The following is an 18,820-nucleotide window of genomic DNA, read 5'->3' on the forward strand; positions in this document are numbered from 1 at the left end:
CAGTGCACCTGTGCCTGCATATGCCGTACCTGCATTATCAATACAGGCAGTATGGTTGTGTAGAACAATTGTGCATAGTTTATTGATTTTTTTCTCACAACAATGCACCAGGATGGCCTGGATTAGAATTGAATTAGCATCTGAGTTTACTTGTGACGAACCCCAACTGACCAACTTTAACAAATGAACCCCTTGTAATTGTTACAAAGCAAGTTCAACCATTTCCCCTCTATGCCTGACTGTCAGCGAACATTTTTTGAGGTAGGCCAGTCAGTTCCGGGGGGAGGGGAAGTCAGAGTATGTGCTGGGACTCACCAACACAGACACGTAGCACAGCACAGATAGTCTGTCTAAAGTACATTCAGTGACCACTGCCCTTCGCTGAGCTTGGCCAAACCCAAACAGCGGTGTGTGACCCACAACAGGCATGTTAAACCTGTTCATTTTTTTACAACCTTGTGTAAAATATACTTTTATTGCCACAAAGAGCAACTTAACAAGCTTATCATAACAGGATCCATTAAATAAGGAACACTGGAGTGATAAGAGGAACAGGAACACGTGTTGAATACATTTTCAGAGAGCGTCTTGGCTCGCCTCCCCCCCCACCTACTGCTCTTATCTTACCAAATCAAGTTCAGTTTTATTGGTTTTAGGTTGTATTCCTGTGGCTTTACAGTGTATTTTTCTTATTAAAGCTTGTAATGGATGTTGCTTGTATGTATTCCGAACATTTCTTTTTAGTTCTTGGTTCACAGTACTTGTGATCGTGTGATGTTGCATCTTTATTTGCTGGCTCTGGGATTTTTTTTGGCCAGGTTTGTGCCTATTTATATTCATCAGGTGGAATCACTTCTGTTTCTCCTACATTGTAAGTCACTGTGGATACATGTGTATTCTGTCATTCTACCTTTCTGTGACAGAATGGACAATATTATTTCCACCATGTTGTCTGTCATTGCATAACTCATATTTACTTCCCCTGCAGTGGCTCAGGTTATCACTGATTGTCACTGCATATACAAAGTTTATCATTAATACTTTTCCACATTTCAGAATTTATCAATAGTAACATTAATTGTAAGGCACATACGACATACCAATCTGGCTCTACTATTCCAGCAGCCATCTAGCTTTTCAATAAACATCCAAGAAGGAAGTCCATTAAAAAGACATGTTAAAATACTCTCAAAGTAAAAACCTGAATGCCAATGAAGATATAGGTCTAAATGTACTGGATGCATTGTAGGATGCTGGCTGAGCAGCTTTTTCCAGAAATATTGTGTTTTCAGCTAATTTCAGTTAATCATTTGAAAAAACAAGGGCAGTATTTTTTAAATAATTCATATTGCCTTCACATTTACCATACCCATATAGGGTATTAAACACTGGGGCTAACAGGCAAAACAAGTAATTCCACTATAAATAATAAAAAGATCATTTAAATGTTTCACATGCCTATGTTTTCTTTTTATCAGCTGATAAAATTGCTTGAACAGATGCCCTCCAATTAGCAATTTCCCTGGCTGTTTAGAATGTCCCAGAATATTCTGCAAGTGTTGTGGGTTGTGTGTCATGAGACATACGACATACAGAAAGTTCCAGAATATGTGTTGAGTGTTTTAAGTCACGGTATACGTGTGGGGTCTGACCGTCTTTGCAGTGGTACTCCACAGACAGGTAGCTTCCCAGTCCTGGGCAGGGCTCTCCAAGCGAAGACACATCCAGGGCCACCTGACAAGCTTGGAGCCCATGGCAGTGTCCTGGGAACAAAGAGCAGTCAGGGAATGGTCAAGAGGAGGTTCCTTCCTTTTTATCAGCACAAAACAATGGGTGTCCACGATCAAAAACACAGATACTTCAATAAAGTGGACACGCGTGAAGAACACTAATTTTAGAATTAAGCGGGGGAACATCATTCAGTGTTCAAAGTAAAGTCTATTCAAGCAGTTATGAATAATATCTGCACCACCCCAAGCAACATGATCTGAAAACACAAGCAAACTCTTGTCAGAAATCCCTCAGTCAATATTTAGTGAACTGTATTTGGATTGCAGTGCATTTTAAGCCCTTTCTTCAGAGACTGTATGGCTGTTGTGGCTTGTGTCACACAAAGTCATCTTTGTATTTGCACTGCAAGCCTACTTAATTAATGGAATTCCATTTCAAAAGGGATTTCATTGCACTTTCCTGGTCCATTTAGCTCTTTAGCGCAAGTGTGTTAAGTGGTGTTTACTATGCAGCAGTAATAGCTCTCTTGTGTATTTTAGAAATGGAGCAGGCAACAATGCCCAATGTATGAAGATATCAGCCAATCACAATGATCTTATGCACCCCATTATGTTTTTTTTTGGCCCACTGTAGATAAACTAAAAAAATGAAATTCTAACATTGTGTACATACATGTGTCAATAAAATAATAAAAGGATCTGGCACACAAGTACATGCACAGGTGTTTCACAAGTATTTCAAGAGCAAAAACAGTCTCCACTCGCAACGTCTCTCTGTGGTCAGAGAAGGGTTGGTTAATGTTGTTTTTATTTTCACAGCATAAGACCATGCAGCTGAGGCGGTTGATTTTGTGCAGCACCTGTTACCCGGTCCACAACATCCACCCAGCTGCACTCTTCCTGAGCGGGCGAGGGCGCGGTCCTCCTGTTCGCTTGGCAGTAATGCCGGGTCTTCCTGCCGTAGAAGCCGTCGTCAATCCGAATAACCTGCCCAGACCCGCACTGCAGTGTCGCGTTGTAGTCCGCACAGGCCAGGGCGTGACCAGACTCTGGGGCACAGCAGGGATAGCATGTCAGACCACACATCAGTGCCAGTTGCTGAGATGAGAATTAGTGGAGCGCAAAACTGTCCTTTGAACAGAAAATTGGTCTCAACCTGCTGTCATTGAATTTTCTTGATTAAAAACCATGCCAATGATCGTACTAATCAATTGGCAGAAAAAAGCTACACACACACACAAACAGACACCTGTGCATTTAAGTACGCATCAGCACTCTCCTCAACACCAAGTCATGCACACATACACAAGTACTCCCTTTAGCATGCAAACACAGTATTGTCAATGGCACATAGAGGCTTTTGCATGCATATAGTGTATTTGTACAAGCACAAACACACGTGCACTCACAAACACACACAGACACATGCACACACGCATGCACGTACGCACGCACACACACACACACACATACCAAACTCGCAGATGAAGTAGAGTTCTTGGCTGCAGTTGTCAGATGCCTCCCATTGGAAGCCGGAGTCCCTCAGGATGTGGCCACACCCAGCACCCTCCGGAGGGTCCCTCACCCAGTTAGCATAACTCACATCTGAGCCATCGAGCCAGGAGAGGGGGCCTGCAGATTCACACCAAGCCATGTGTCAATTTACCCAAAATCCTGTGGGGCAACAGAGTATGCAGAAATGGCCACAGAGGGCTGTAGTCTGTCTGTTGGTCTATGTCTGGATCTTTATTAAAAGAAGATCTATAGTACCCATGTAAAAAAACACACGTGTATTAACCCCATTTCAGTGGCACCATTCCATCCATAACTTGAATGATTTGTTCCCCAAACCATCATTAAATTTATGCGAGTTACAACCTTTATTCAGATATATTGGTTGTTCCATATATGTATTAGGTCATGGAAAAAAGATCTTTTGTTTCTTGGTCTGGCTAAGAGATATCAGTTAGGGTGGTAAAGACAGCTGTTCTGCTATGAGATAACTCTGCAAAGGCGAAGTCTTGGCTGTGATGCACTGGCAGCCATGGTAACAAACAAGCAAGATACCTTATTCTTTGTTTGATAGATAAAAGGGAGGTTTCACTAAATCATATGGATCGAGACACAAAGGCTAATTGATGACCCTGTGACTACTCTAGTGGGATGGCCACCTGCAGCAGGAGATAGTCAGCATTCACAAAACAACCAGTCCAGCCTTTATAAAAGCATATCGCATGGTCTCAAGTCCACAGAGACCAATTGTGAGCTATTTTTAACCGTTGATAATCTGGTTTGTTTGACTGTTAGTGAATGCTTGGCATTCTCAAACCATTTTTTTTTTCAGAGAAAAATCATTTAAGTAGCAAGAGCAATTTTCATAAAAGTAATTTTAAACACTTTTAACACTTTGGTAACACTGCAAATATACCGGCAATATATAAATTATAGTAGCATGGCTAAACCAAGTGGCACATGCCTTATGCCTATTAGTGGTTACTGACATTGGCTTTTATGAATATGTTATGCCTGTGAAGGTATTTTGTATTACTCATGATGTGCTAGCTTATATGGCTTGTATGAAGGAGCACATACAGAAAGTGTTACCAAACTGTACAACAATTTAACAACAACAAACTTCACAATAAGTGCATAATGCATAAATGATCATGAAAGAAGCATTAACATTGTTCTAAGACCATGAATCATCCTGGTTCACCAGTGCGGTCACACTGTTTATTTGGGTCTAATATGACTACTGCTACATATTGACAGATCAACAAGCGGAAAATAAATAATCGGCTAGTTCAACTTCAAATCAAGAGGGTCATTGTTGTCACACAATTAAACATTTCTTTGGGAGCATTCAAAGCCTCCAAGCACTTTTTTAAAATGGGACCATTTTAGACCACCCCCCAGTCAACACATAACATTAAAACAATTCAAGAACACTGGGGCAGATTCCTGTTTGATTCCGCGATTTGACTGCGTGATGATATTCTGGAGAGAATGTTCCCCAAATGTACAAATGTATTGCTTCATAGAAGTTCTACTAAAGTCACAGAAAAAAACAAAAACAAACAAACATTTCAGGCATGTTTGATATAAACCTGCATTCTGAAGGTTATCATTTAGTTATTAGAAATATGATGGGGTATAAGTGTTAATTACATTTTAAGAACATTCAGAACAGTATTTGTATTGATATTGTAGATTTGCTGAACATTACTGCAATCGAAAGATATGCAGGTTAGGGACTACAGATGAAAATTAGCTCATTAGCTAACTCTGGCACATTGATGTGGAAACTGAAAATGTTGATTAATGTCACCGGTAAATAAAACATAAATAAAGATTTACTAACCTTCCAAAATGACCTGTAATTACAGTTTTTAACTGAACAAATACAACTACATAATGCTTGCCATTTTTATCACTTCAAAGTTGCGTTCATGAGACATGCAGGAACCCTGGTGTATTTGCATGCTGGGAATATTTGCCCAAACTCCCTGGGAATGTTTAGTGAGAAGGGACCCTACCTTCAGGAGCCGTGGGGTCCAAGGTGAGGTTCTGTGAGCCGGGTGCCAGACCCAGCCACCAGTCCCGCCTCGGATCCAGGTGCTTCTGCAGAAACTGCTGAGTCTCGTCGTTGAGGACAAACGGCAGGTGCCCCCCGCCCCTCTCACACCAGCCCTGCGCACCCAGAAAGGTGCGCGGCAGCCTCACAAACTCGTAGCAGGAATCATCGAAGGCCTCTTGGTACTCTGGACAAAATGGGGCCGCAGGATCAGCAGCGGTAAAGGGTTTGTCCGTGGCATTGGACAGGCTAGCAGACAGCACCACAGCCGAAAGCAGCCTCAGAAGAAGAAGGACGTGCATCTCAGCACCCCGGGTTCAGACACGCGCGCAATCACTGGCAGTGCCCTCGCTTCAAACCCCTCTTTTAAAGAAGAATGACATCACAGCCAACCCGCTCAAAGCCACTTTTAGTTTTTACCGAACAGCCCATTTGGTCTCCCAACAATGGGTTGGCCTTCTTTGTGAGGTTACAATGGGACACATTATCCCTGACAGCAAACAGCCAGAGTGGCAGCCCATTGTGAGGGCAATAATGAGACCAGCAATAAGTAAATATCCGTAGGTTTTGCCCCTGCCACAGGCTGCCATTGAAGTGCTCCTGGCCAACTGTGGGGAGAGATAAGCCCATGTCATGCTGCATGCAGATAAAAAAAGGGCTCCAGTTGACTACCACCAGTGACTATGTCTACTAAGTAGCGCTCTAAGCAGTCAGTCAGGTTTTTTTTTCAGCCAAAAAAGTAAAAACCACATCAAAAGAATTCAAAGCAGGCACCTTACATTGCAATGCTTCGTTATAATTTTATTTCCGATTAACGAACAGTTTTAATGATTAAAAGGAATCTTATATCAAAATAATTGCCTAAACTACCACACGTCTAGTCACATGAGGCCTGCACTCCCAGCCCAAAAGCCACAGTCCTATATGTCCAGTGTACATTGTGAGGTATTAACCTCATACAAGACATGCAGGTTAGGCTGTTTGGAGAGTCTAAATTGCCCATAGGTATGAGTGTGTGAGTGAATGGTGTGTGTGCCCTGCGATGGACTGGCGACCTGTCCAGGGTGTATTCCTGCCTTTTGCCCAATGTATGCTGGGATAGGCTCCAGCCCCCCTGCGACCCTGTTCAGGATAAGCGGGTTAAGATAATGGATGGATGGATGGATGTGGTTGCATAGCCCTTAACTGCAATAACCTCATGAAGTCTACGTCCTAGTGACATCACCAAACATTTGATATCTTCCTTCTAAATGCATTTACAGTCTTCACTGCAGCTGCTTTCAGTTGATCTTTGCTTTCTGTCTTCGCTCTTCTCTTCAGGAAGTCAAATGCATGCTCCACTGAATATAAATCATGGGATTGACTAGGCCAGTTCTTTTCACTATTTCCCCATTACTGGATGCTTTAGTTTCTTTGTGTGTTTGGGGTAATTGCCTTGCTGCAGGATGAAGTGCCATCTGATGAGGTTGGAGATATTTATTTGTACTGTACATTACCAGACAAAATCTGTCTGCACACTTTCAAATTCATCCAACTGCTGCCATCCTCCATTACATCAATAAAAACAAGCAAGCCTATTCCAGAAGCAGCCATGCATACTTAAGCCTTTACACTACCTCCTCCCTGTTTCACAGATGAGGGGGTATGCTTTGGATCTGTTCCCTCCTTTTTCCACACCTTTGGCTTTGGTAAAGGTATATTTTGGATTCCTCCATCCACAGAACTTTGTTCCAGAACTCTTCTGGCTTGTCTCTGTATTTTTTGCCAAATTCTAATCTGACCTTTCGAGTCCTGCAGCTGAGGTTTGCATCTTGGAATGTTGCCTCTATTATTCTCCTATTGGAGTCAATTCTGCATATGATTGCTTGTGGAATTGTCATTGCTGCTCTTTTTGAGACTTTCCTAACTGTTCTAACGGATATAATCAGTTTCTGTGCTATCCTTCAGAATGTATTATTCTGTCCTCTCATCTTACAGGTTAGTTGGTTTCCCAGCAGTTACATTGCATTAATGGTATTTGGCAGACGCTCTTATCCAGAGCAACGTACAGTTGATTAGACTAAGCAGGAGACAATCCTCCCTTGGAGCAATGCAGGGTTAAGGGCCTTGCTCAAGGGCCCAACGGCTGTGCGGATCTTATAGTGGCTAGACTGGGGATCGAACCACCGACCTTACAGGTCCCAGTCATGTACCTTAACCACGACCCTACAGGCCACCTATTCGTTCTCTGTTACTCATTACAGTCATTTTAGCTGAAGCTTTTATTCAAAGTGTCTAACATTGATTTTACTAAACAGGGACCATTCCCCCTGGAGCAATGTGGGGGCAATGCCTTGCTCAGGTGCCCAACAGCAGCACTGATCTTACTGTGGCTACACTGGGGCTTAGCCACTATGCCATAGGCTGGCCATGATGGTGTACCTTCTGACTCCAGATGCAATCTCCACAGATGAAAACACAGGCTCAAACCAAGACTAGACATTCTCTTTTGATGTCAAATCTAAATTCCTTAAGTAGCAAAAATAAAAATGTTCACTCTGCTGTTAACACACTTTAGGAGGGCGCTGTAGTCATCCACAGTAATTTACAGCACAAGATAACATTACAGCTTGATAAATTCCTCAGAGGGTTGTATCTTATCTTGGCCCATATTAGATAAATGTGCATAGGTTCCAAATTAAGAGTCAATGATTTCTTACAGGTCTTGCACACTGAAGAACCTGAACTTAGATCACTTTGATGCAAAAAAAGTTACAGTATATATAAGTGAATATAGTTCATCATTATCCAATGCAGAATGGAGAACATTGGATTAGGAAGGCCACAGATTTCAAAGATGCCTATTCTGCGCATTATACCATTCCTTCACCAAGCAATTCACCTGGTCCCCCATTGCGTATTCATGTGATACCACTGCATGTGTTTGCTACATTATAAGGTGTTAAAGTGAAGACCATTACATGTCAACTAACCTAATGGACTTACATTTGTGTGCGGTCTGGCTTAGCAAGACAAGTTACAAATTATCCCTTGCACCTCTCAGGTAACTCCTATTCACAAAATAAACAAAAAAGTACCGGCAATATAACATACACTGTATATTAATGAAATAAAAAGGTTATATAAAAAGGACTAATAACAGATCAAATGGGAAAAAGAGGCGGCACGGATGGTGCAGTGGGTAGCACTGCCGCCTCACAGCAAGGAGGACCTGGGTTCGAATCCCCGTCGGCCGGGGCCTCTCTGTGCGGAGTTTGCATGTTCTCCCCGTGTCTGCGTGGGTTTCCTCCGGGTACTCCGGTTTCCTCCCACAGTCCAAAGACATGCACGTTAGGCTGATTGGAGAGTCTAAATTGCCCGTAGGTATGAGTGTATGAGTGTATGAGTGTGTGAGTGAATGGTGTGTGTGCCCTGAGATAGACTGGCGACCTGTCCAGGGTGTATTCCTGCCTTTCGCCCAATGTATGCTGGGATAGGCTCCAGCCCCCCTGCGACCCTGATCAGGATAAGCGGGTTCAGATAATGGATGGATGGATGGATGGATGGGAAAAAGAAATATAAATCAATATTTGTAACTGTTTCTCTGACATGAAGTGAAACATAATTTCTGAGTGAGCTAGTGTCCTCCTATAAACTTGTAAAATGTCATTTTCTCTAGTGAAGGTCAGTAATGCTGAATCACTAGAGCAAGTGTAGTTGCTATTGCAAAGAACCAGCTGAAGTTTTACTGCAGAAATACTATAATCACAAAGAGAGAGAAGACCCATGATAAAGTGTCGGACAAAACAAAGGACAGGTTCAAAGTATAAAACTGCTTTCTATCTTTTTAAGAGTTGTACGTTCAACTGCAAGTCCAAAGTATGGTGTAAAAGCAAGTTAATGGTATACTGATGTGATTTGGACGGTGGGCATTTTGGATACTTGGCAGCTGCTTTGTCAACACCATTAAACAACAATACTTTTTAATAGTATTCTACACTCTTATTTTAGCTAGGATATTGCTGCAACAAAGATTACACTTCATAAAATGTTTAATGTCTATTTGTTTTGCTTACCACATTCTGCTTTAGAACTGTGCAATAATGTGTTGAAGGTGCAGTATTTTAAAGCTCAAATCAGGAACAAAATACTCTGTGGTTCATGGTGTACAGTATGCATCAGTTAAATTAACACTGATAAAATGTGCAGGGACCTTAACGTGCCAATACAAGCAAATACTTGCAAAATCTGGACTGTATCCCATTGATTGCAATTATTAGGTTGTTGAGACTGCACTTGGCAATGGGCAACAGACCTCTTCAGGGGACCTTCAGTTTTCCCCCAATATTCATTTTACAGTTGATGCAGAAGGCCATAGGACAAAACCTTCCACAAGTATAACTTCATTTCATATAAGGGGAAGCTGATGAGTTTGAACTAATATCTATTACATAAGCATTCACTGTCTATTGTTATCAGGCAACATTTATTTTGTCAACTCCATATAACATAATCTGTGTTCCAAATATGCATTGAAGAGCTCCAATACTTAAAGCTTACTTAATACAACGTAGACCATGATGATTAAGGATAATTATTATTGTTTTTTGTAAGACTTGTCTGCACTTTATATCTGCTGAGTCCATGCATAGTCAACACAGTGATTATTAGCAGTTACCATGGAAACAGCTATCAACTTGTATCTTCTGCTTTGGGATTAAGGTGGGGGAAAGCAGATGATAGTTACCCTTCAATTGGGCTGGTCTCAGTCTTCCTTAACCCTAACAAAATAGCCGAACCAACCAAACCTCACTGGACAGTGCTTCATCCTGTTGCAAACACACTGTTTGACCCCAAACACACTGTCTTTGTAACCAAAGGATTCATCAATGGGGAAAAAAAGGAAAGTTTTGGACTGGGCAAGTCAGTTGCTTGATTCAAATCCATTTAATTAATTAAACTCACTGAAGAAGAAACTGACTCAACACAAAAACAGCTGTTTCATTAAAATGGTCAAACATGTATCATTATTAGAAATCATTATAGAAATTACAGGTCACTATAATGTTGCTGTATGCCTTTAAAAAATGACAGTAGTCATGTTTATTATGCCTACTTTGAGATATACGCTTTAAATGTAATGACTGCTTGAAGTAACCAGCCTCATGCACTGCGTGCTCAGTTGGATTCAGAATTATTTGTACAGTTGTTTATTGGATCGGGCAGGTTTTCAGCAGCGGATGGACACAGTGATCTGGGAGGGTTAGGCACAGACGTGAACGACTAACGTTACGTAACATTTCTAATCTGATTGGCGACTGGTTATGCTGAAAATGATCAGAAGAAACTGGAATATTCGTAAAATGACGTACGAGGCGCAGCCACGTTTATAACACTTCGTCAAAGCGAAACTAATAGTTCAGGACGTTGCACGGATATGTTGCGGACGATATTCGGCAAGAATGGGACCGAGACTCCAGAGCCAGTCAAAGCAGACATTGAAGGTACTGACATTGAACATTCCTTATGTAAAACTCAAGTTAAGTTGACTTTTGAACGGCAAACTCGGTAGCGGTACTAGTAGAAATTCTTAAAAAGTCCAAGACTTTTCTTAAAAACTTCAAGACTGTCCAAAGCTTAATTTTAAATACAACTAGCTACATTGTGAATATGAACCGACACCTATCAATATCTACCGATAATTAGTATCGTGTTCCATTTTGAAATAGGCTACGCATGAATTATAACTACATAAAAACGACATAATACATAATGCGACATAACGACTTAATGTTGCTTTGCAACATGTGTGGTAGCTTGTGACGTCAGCTGGAAGTGTGTTTAGATTCTGTTCAGTCAGTGTTAATCAATGATAAATATGTCGATATAAAATTGTAGGCTAAATTTCTCAGTATTCGAGCTATCGAATTTGTTCGGTATGGCTTAAAATATGTTGTGGTAGCGTACGGAGAATTGATGTGGGATGTAAGAAGAAATAATCAGAGAACAGTAACTTTAAAAATATCGGCAATATATCTAATTCTCCGCTAATTAAATGCGGACAGCGAGCTGTATTCACGTGACTTAAATTTGGTCAGATGATCAGCTTGTAGATAGCGGAATACTGAATACAGAATACTTTTCTTGGCTACCCTGCTGAAAAAAAACAGCGCAAGGTTGGTTTTAAAACAGCTGGTTGACCAGTTAGACCAGCTACATACCCAACGTGGTTTAACCAGCTCAAGCTATGTTTTAAAACAGCTGGTAGCTGGTATTTCAAGCTGGTCAGAGCTGGATTTTACACCGGGTTAATTAAAGGGTCAAAACTTTGCAGAAGGCATTCCTCATTCTTCATATTTCCAAAATACTTTCAAATGTATACGTATTAACATCACAACGTTTAGGCAATGTCAGTGTTTACGTTTTACTATTTTAGTACTTAGTACGCATTTTAGAAAGTAGCGTTAAGTACTTTATTCTCATGAGTTTATATGAATGGCTGCAACTTTTAATAAAGCTATTAAGGAGTGCAGAGGTTCTCAAACTGCTGGGGATGCCTGCGTATGCTGCCCTGCTGTAAAATCCACCTTTGCCAGCTTGACCAGCTTGAAAATTGAGCCAAGATCTTACCCTCTGAATGCAAATTATTGTGTTTAAAATGTGTTTCTCTGTGTACATGTCGGTGTGCGTACATGCATGGGTGCATACCTTTATGTGTATGTTCTGTGTGTGCCTGCGCATGTGCGTGTCTGTACATGTGTGTGTGTTTGGGTGTGCGTTCGTTTTCTCAGGCTCTGTCCCTGACTGGTTACAAGGGACCCTGTTGCGGAATGGCCCCGGCCTTTTCTCTCTTGGAGACAGAACATACAACCACTGGTTTGATGGGATGGCACTGATCCACAGTTATACATTCAAAGATGGTAAGAGAAGAAAATGATATGAGGCCCCGTGGGCCACAGCTGAACATTAACACCAGTCTGACAGTGTCAACCGGCTTCTCTTCTCCAGGTGAAGTTTTCTACCGGAGTAAGTTCCTCCGCAGTAAGACATACAAAAAGAATACCACAGCCAACAGGATTGTTGTGTCTGAATTTGGGACCATGATCTACCCAGATCCCTGCCAAAACATCTTCTCAAGGTCAAAAAACAGTCCCGCCTTTTTACAGTACTCATACATTTTAAACCAAATTGTAGAATGAGGCAGATGCATTGTGCATTGCGAAATTCTCCTCCTTGGATGAAATCAACAAGACATGGTCCCTTCAATAAATTAGATAAAGGGATATGTTCTTGCTTGAAATATCTTTTTCCTGTTTCTTTCCAGAATGTTCACACATCTGTGTAATGCAATTCCTGACTTCACAGACAATAATCTCATAAACATCATAAGGTATGGAAAGGATTACTATGCCTCAGCTGAAGTAAACTACATCAATCAGATTGACCCCGAGACCCTGGACACAGTGGGGAGGGTGAGTTCCCACCAGTTAACAGACTGAAAAGTCGCCTATTTCATGCCACATTCATTTTACCATGGCTTACTAGCCAGTTTGTGTTGAAGGCTAATTACAGAAACTACATCGCTCTGAACCTTGCAACTGCCCACCCTCACTATGATGAGCATGGAAACACCTACAACATGGGCACGTCTATCATGAGTTTCGGAGGTCCAAAATACGTCATCTTCATGGTCCCCTCTAATACCTCAGGTATGTGGGTTTTTGTAATAGGGACTTTGAATGGTACCATAGCACTAGTTTAAAAATTGTGGGCCATACCCATTGTTGGGCTGAGAGCGGCTGAGTTGTGTTGCAAGGTACATTTTAAACTAAAACATGCATATCAGCATTTCCTAAACTGTGAGTGGGTTGGTGGGACCCCCAGTTATGGCATACCAGAGAATATATGGGGGCAGAGGTGGAGGTGGAGAAACCAGATACACAGCTACTTTGAGATAAACTGAAAAATGAATTTGAGTTTTTCCAATTATATTTTTAATAATGGATGGGATACAGGAAATGGCCCAATGCCATTTGAGAAATTGAGCTTTGAGATTTCAAAGTGGTCAGCCTGCTATGTCAAGATTAATATATTGTGAACTGGGAGGTTTGGCACCACCAGCCTACAGCTGACAAGTGGTACAGAGCTCTGTTGTGTCACAAGAACACAAGAACTCTTTCAGCAGTTCACCTGACCACTGGCACCCTGGCCTCTCCCTTCAGGTAAGGAGGGGCATCTGGCCCTGGAAAACATGAAGCAGGTGTGCTCCGTGCCCTGCCGCTCCAGCCTGTTCCCCAGTTACTTCCACAGTTTCGGCATGACCGAGAACTACATCATCTTTGTCGAGCAGCCATTCAAACTGGACCTGCTCAGACTGGCCACCGCCTACTTCCGAGGGATCAACTGGGGCACCTGCCTCAAGTTTGACCAAGAGGACGAGGTGAGAGGCTCCACTCCAAGCTTTCCTTCCTTGGGTCCTCCGTCTCACCCACGGTCATTGTAATTCCTCAAAAATGTTTTCTTCCTGGAAAGGCAAAGGAAAATTTAAATAATGTAAATAATTGATTTATTGGCATTTGCTATTGCTGCTTCCATCTTTTTCATCAGCTAGGTTGATGTAATTTCCGACCGTGTCCAATGATCGCTGAGGAATTTGGCTAGCTTGCTGGTCTATACTGTAAATCAAAAAACTTAATTCAACTTCTTTACCCTTAAAATGCTGTCAAAGCACTACTGTAAAATCAGTTTGAGTGGAGCACATTGCAGCTGCCAACAATCTCACTATTGTTTTCTTCGGCATTTTCTCAGACAGTAATCCACCTGATCAACAGAACTACTGGCAAGGCCGTTTCCACCAAGTTCTATACGGATGCATTGGTAATTTTCCACCACATCAACGCTTACGAGGAGGAAGGCCATGTGGTCTTTGACATGATCACGTACAAAGACAGCAACCTGTATGACATGTTCTACCTGGACAACATGGCACGTGAATCCGAGGATTTCACCAAAACCCAGGAGAAATGGTCTCCGCCAGTGTGCCAGAGATTCGTCCTTCCCCTTGACATTGAAAAAGTAACGAAAACGTCTCAAATCTACTATGCTAGCGTAGATATTACTCTGATACAGTGCATTTAATGAATTCTCATTTTAATCAACACGGAACAATTTACTGTTTAGTTATGCAAAAAATCCTAATGTTGTCTTGTTGATCACAGGACACGCCAGTGGACTCTAACTTGGTGAAACTCAGAGACACAACTGCCACAGCTGTGCTGCAGAAGGACAAATCAGTCTACTGCCAGCCAGACACATTATTAGTCGGTGAGTCATGCCATTAGGCACGCCGCTGTAAGACATTGTAATAGTAAAATATCACAAGACAACGGGGGAGTGAATATGGCCAGCAGCCTGCAGCACTTGTGCTGTTACCTAGTGAGGGAGGGTTACGGTGGGCAGATTTATCCCTTTGTCATCAACCAACACCACCTCCTGTGATCAAATCAGTGCCAAAAAAAACACCTGAATCAATTGCAGCAGTGGCTGTAAGTGTTAGCTGCCAGCTGCCATTTTTAGTCAAATGTAAATGCAGGTGGTTTGCAGGCACCAAACATTTTTGTATTACCTGCAGTACATTTGGAATATGAATATAATTTTGATAACTGTTCCATTACCTTTAAATGAATGCAAAATGAACTGGCAATAATGTATTGCAATCCTGTGAAATTAAAGGCTTTTGAAATTATTAACAAGTGAAACAAGTGCTCCCCCTTGTGTCTCCCTGTAGGCCTGGAGTTACCTGGGATTAATTACAAATTTAACAGCAGAAAGTATCGTTACTTTTATGGCTCAAGGGTAGAGTGGTCACCACACCCAAATAAGGTAAATGTTTCCTTTAGATGGCTGAAAGGCATGAATTGAGTTTACAGAAGTTGGGGTGTGAATGAAACATGTATGAAAGCATGTTTGTGGTTGTTACAGTAATATTCTAGCCATTGATGATAAGATGAATGGAAATTTGTAGATTAGCATTTCTTCTGTTATAATTATTCAGGCATTGGTAAATATGTTAATTTTTTATATTTTATCAGGTTTATTAGACCAATCCTGCATGGAGACTCAGCATTAGGCAAACCCTTGTACACTAGAGACTTGAAGAATTTCACTTTCATTTCCGCATCTTTAATGGCAGAGGGACCCACTATGAAGTAGACAAATGTTGTTTTGTTTCTTCTTCAGCTAGATGTCCAGGTTTGGTATTTATTTTAGTTAATTTGGTCATTGAGTTATTACACTGCATGAAAGAGGAAAAAATGCATTGCATGCTCTGCTTGTGTAGACTGTTAGTCTTTTTATCTTTGGTCTGTCATTAGGAAGAATGTTACGCTGTCCAGATAAGATCCAACAAGCGGGATCAAACTGCTGGACACCAATGTATTCTGCTGAAAAGTGTGTTAGCCCATATGCACCCAGCTACAGTTTAAACAAGCTAGAGAACCTTCTGCTACCAAAGTGTGTTTACAAGGTTCTCTCTTCTCAATTTGGTTTCCCAAACACAACCTTTAGACTCTCAAGATGAACGTTTTATTATACGTATTCAATATTTTTTTCCATATTTACTCTCAATATAGGCTATGTGAAAAGTAATAATCTATGAGGCTATGACACCTTCTATGCTGTTGTAGGCTGTGATTGTGAGCTTGCTTGCATTGTACCCTCTATATGAGAGTAGGGTGGTTCTCATTAACTTTGCGCAGGATGAGTCACTGGTACATTTTCATTTATAAAGCCATACTGAGACAGCTCCCATCCTATCTATGTTTATTCATTACCCTGCAGCTTCCAGCTATGTTCTCAAAACAATGTCCTGCTTACAGTACCAAAGACTCGGAGTTTGGCAGAAAAGCCTTCCAGTTGTCTGCCCCTTTGGCCTGGAATGAGCTCCAAAGAAAAATGATTGCTAAATCATTTTAAAGCTAGGGTAAAAGGCATGGAGGAAAATGAAATGCAGGTCTGTAAATGTGGTAATATTGTTAAAAATAATCTTGTCTGCTTCAATGTGTAATCTGATGTGGGTTTAATTTCTTTTTTAAATTTTTTGATTCCTTTATATGTACTAATGCGATGTATTGTGACGTAATTATGCGTGTCTGTCATTTTGTGCTTCTTTTCTTGGAAAATTGATGTTTTAATCTCAATGAGACTAACCTGGTTAAATAAAGGTTAAATAAAAAAATAAAAAAAATAAAAATGGGGAAGCTTGCAATGGAAACCAGAACAGACAGCTGTGAGCAGGGTCAGAGAGCTTCCTTGATTTCAATGGCTCGTAACTTAAGAGAGCACTAAAGAGACTTTAGTTATGAATGTGTTTGGGAAACCACATTATTTTAAGGGTGAACATTTAAGGCATTTAACCATTTAAAAAGGTTCTTGGCAGTTAGAGGCTTTCAGGTGACCGACGATGTTCACTCTCTTTTTGCGCTCCATGAGTATCACCACGGGTGAGAGAAAGATGTCCAAGGGTGCTGCAGTTTTCTTTCCTGGAAATACTTTCCTCTTCCTGCATATTCAGTCAGACAATCCCCACCTTACAAACTCTTCAACCCCAAGTCCAAAATGGGATCTTTTCATCAAGCATTGCTTCCTCCAACAGATTGGAAAATTGGACATTGTGACAAGGAAGTGCGTGGAGTGGACTGAGGAGGAGTGTTATCCCTCTGAGCCTGTCTTTGTGGCTTCACCAGGCGCTGTGGAGGAAGACGACGGTGAGGAAAAACACACGCCCGCCCTGCCCCCCACAAACCCCAACTGTAGCTTTTCATCAGTTTACACCTGCAAGCAACTACACATTGATTTGTAAGGGACACTAGAGAAGAAACTCATCTATGCTGAGGGGCAAAAAAACAACCTCAACCAGAAAACAATTAGTAAATGCAATAGCTGTACAGTACATACAGATTATTTATTTGCTATTTCATGGTTGAAGATCAGGACTCAGGCCATACGGTAAGTGTGTTTGTTCACACCTGTTGCCTGACTCGTATTATCATTGTCCTTGGGAGTCTTTCTTCTGTGTGCTGTTCTGAGAGTATAGAGCAAAAAGTCATGCATTGGACTGTATTCTTGTAGGACCCAGAGGTCAGTAGTTTGGTCTTGACATTTTTACAGGTGAATGGAATGGTGTTTTGGAAACACTGATGGGTCATTCACCAGAATACTACAGCTTTCAATAATAGCGACCAGGATAAGCCAATACAGCAGTCTTATGCACATTGTGTGTTTCAGGTGTCATCCTGTCCTCCGTGGTCTCACTCAATCCGGAGAAGCCCCCCTTCATGTTGGTGCTCGATGCAAAGAGCTTCACCGAGCTGGCGCGAGCCTCCATCAGCTCCACCGTACACATGGACCTTCACGGGCTCTTTGTGCCTCAGCAAGACCCTCAGTGAAGTGGCCAGCAGTGTCGCCATTTTGTTTAAAACCAAATAACAGTTTTAAATGTTGTTTGTGAAAAGTAATTATTCAAAAGCAATTAAATACTTTCTGATCTCAGAACATGAATGCTGCAAAACTATTTTGAATAACACATTTCAGAAAGCGACTGTTTTCGTATTTGATAACTATTTGATTGCAACATGAAGGCAAATATTTGGATTACAAATGTTTGGAATTACAAAGTAGTTGCAATATATTTCACAATTGTATGTTGAATTCTAGCATACAGCTTGTAAATAGTTATCCTTGTATCATGTAGTAATTACAGATTATTCTAGCTGTGACTATAAATGTCATTTAAAACATTGAAACATTTTGACTTATTATATCATATACTTTCAAATATTTTTTTTGTGAGATTTCTTTGAAATACTTAAGATATTTTTTTACACTCATTGACCAGTGCCAGCGCCTATATGGTCACAGTCACCATTTTTCTAATGGATACGTCCAGCAGGATAATGAGCCCTGTCACAGGGCAGCATCACAAGCTGGTTCCACAAACATACAGTAATAGTCCCTGCAGTTTACTCCTAGATCCCCTTTGGAATGATGTTCACAGCTTGAACGTGAGGTTCACAGCATGAACGTCTGGCTGAAAAAATCTGCAGTTACACCTTGATTAACTACAATCCTAACACTTAAATACTAGTTAAAAAAACATTTTAAATGCATATTACTTAAAGATACACTGACCAAGCACTTTATTAGGAACATTTTTACTTTAGTATGGGGGCGGGGCGACATTGGTTTAGGTGGTAAGAGCCGGCTGTCTGCCAGTTGGAGGGTTGCTGCTTCGATTCCGCCCTGGCTGTGTCAAAGTGTCAAAGGTTGGTCCCTTGCATGGCGGCCAATCGCCATTGGTGTCTGAGTGGTGTGTGTGAATGAATGGGTGAATGAGAAGCATCAATTGTACAGCACTTTGGATAAAGGCGCTATATAAAGGCCAACCATTTACCATTTACTTATTCATGCGTTTATCAATCAGCAAATTTTGTGGCTGTCAACCATCAGAATGGGGAAAAAATGTGATCTTTGTGACTTT

At 41.2% G+C, this 18,820-nt stretch overlaps 2 protein-coding genes across 4 annotated transcripts in view; one reads left to right on the forward strand and one right to left on the reverse strand.

The window, feature by feature from the left end:
- Positions 1–5,606, reverse strand: part of pkd1l2a (polycystic kidney disease 1 like 2a) — a 35,998-nt gene extending 30,392 nt beyond the window's left edge. The window contains exons 1-4 of the mRNA XM_061245231.1: positions 5,267–5,606; positions 3,204–3,362; positions 2,591–2,779; positions 1,653–1,763 (exon numbers count right to left, since the gene is read on the reverse strand). Of these exons, the coding sequence (XP_061101215.1) occupies positions 1,653–1,763; positions 2,591–2,779; positions 3,204–3,362; positions 5,267–5,606 (799 nt within the window). The remainder of the gene's footprint in view (positions 1–1,652; positions 1,764–2,590; positions 2,780–3,203; positions 3,363–5,266) is intronic.
- Positions 5,607–10,529: 4,923 nt separating this feature from the next.
- Positions 10,530–17,835, forward strand: bco1l (beta-carotene oxygenase 1, like). Of its 3 annotated transcripts, none has more exons than XR_009708991.1 (11): positions 10,530–10,787; positions 12,075–12,203; positions 12,292–12,421; positions 12,608–12,755; positions 12,845–12,992; positions 13,506–13,723; positions 14,092–14,358; positions 14,502–14,607; positions 15,071–15,165; positions 16,937–17,289; positions 17,569–17,707. XR_009708991.1 is itself a non-coding variant. In XM_061246414.1 (11 exons), the coding sequence occupies exons 1-11, from the start codon at positions 10,721–10,723 to the stop codon at positions 17,727–17,729; spliced, it is 1,581 nt and encodes a 526-aa protein (XP_061102398.1). In that variant the 5' UTR covers positions 10,532–10,720; the 3' UTR covers positions 17,730–17,835. The 3 variants fall into 3 exon arrangements, 1 of the variants encoding a protein (XP_061102398.1); XM_061246414.1 differs by having other exon boundaries at positions 10,532–10,787; positions 16,937–17,048; positions 17,569–17,835; XR_009708992.1 differs by lacking the exon at positions 17,569–17,707 and adding an exon at positions 15,375–15,534 and having other exon boundaries at positions 10,534–10,787; positions 16,937–17,070.
- Positions 17,836–18,820: the final 985 nt, after the last annotated feature.

This window comes from Conger conger, chromosome 6, assembly GCF_963514075.1.
Source record: "Conger conger chromosome 6, fConCon1.1, whole genome shotgun sequence".
NCBI lineage: Eukaryota > Metazoa > Chordata > Actinopteri > Anguilliformes > Congridae > Conger > Conger conger.

Excerpts from the sequence above, each read along its gene's own strand:
- bco1l (XM_061246414.1), top strand. The coding sequence starts at position 10,721 with ATGTTGCGGACGATATTCGGCAAGAATGGGACCGAGACTCCAGAGCCA. Across the intron at positions 14,359-14,501 it reads TTCCCCTTGACATTGAAAAA|GACACGCCAGTGGACTCTAA; the intron begins GTAACGAAAACG and ends TGTTGATCACAG. Across the intron at positions 17,049-17,568 it reads CGCTGTGGAGGAAGACGACG|GTGTCATCCTGTCCTCCGTG; the intron begins GTGAGGAAAAAC and ends TGTGTGTTTCAG.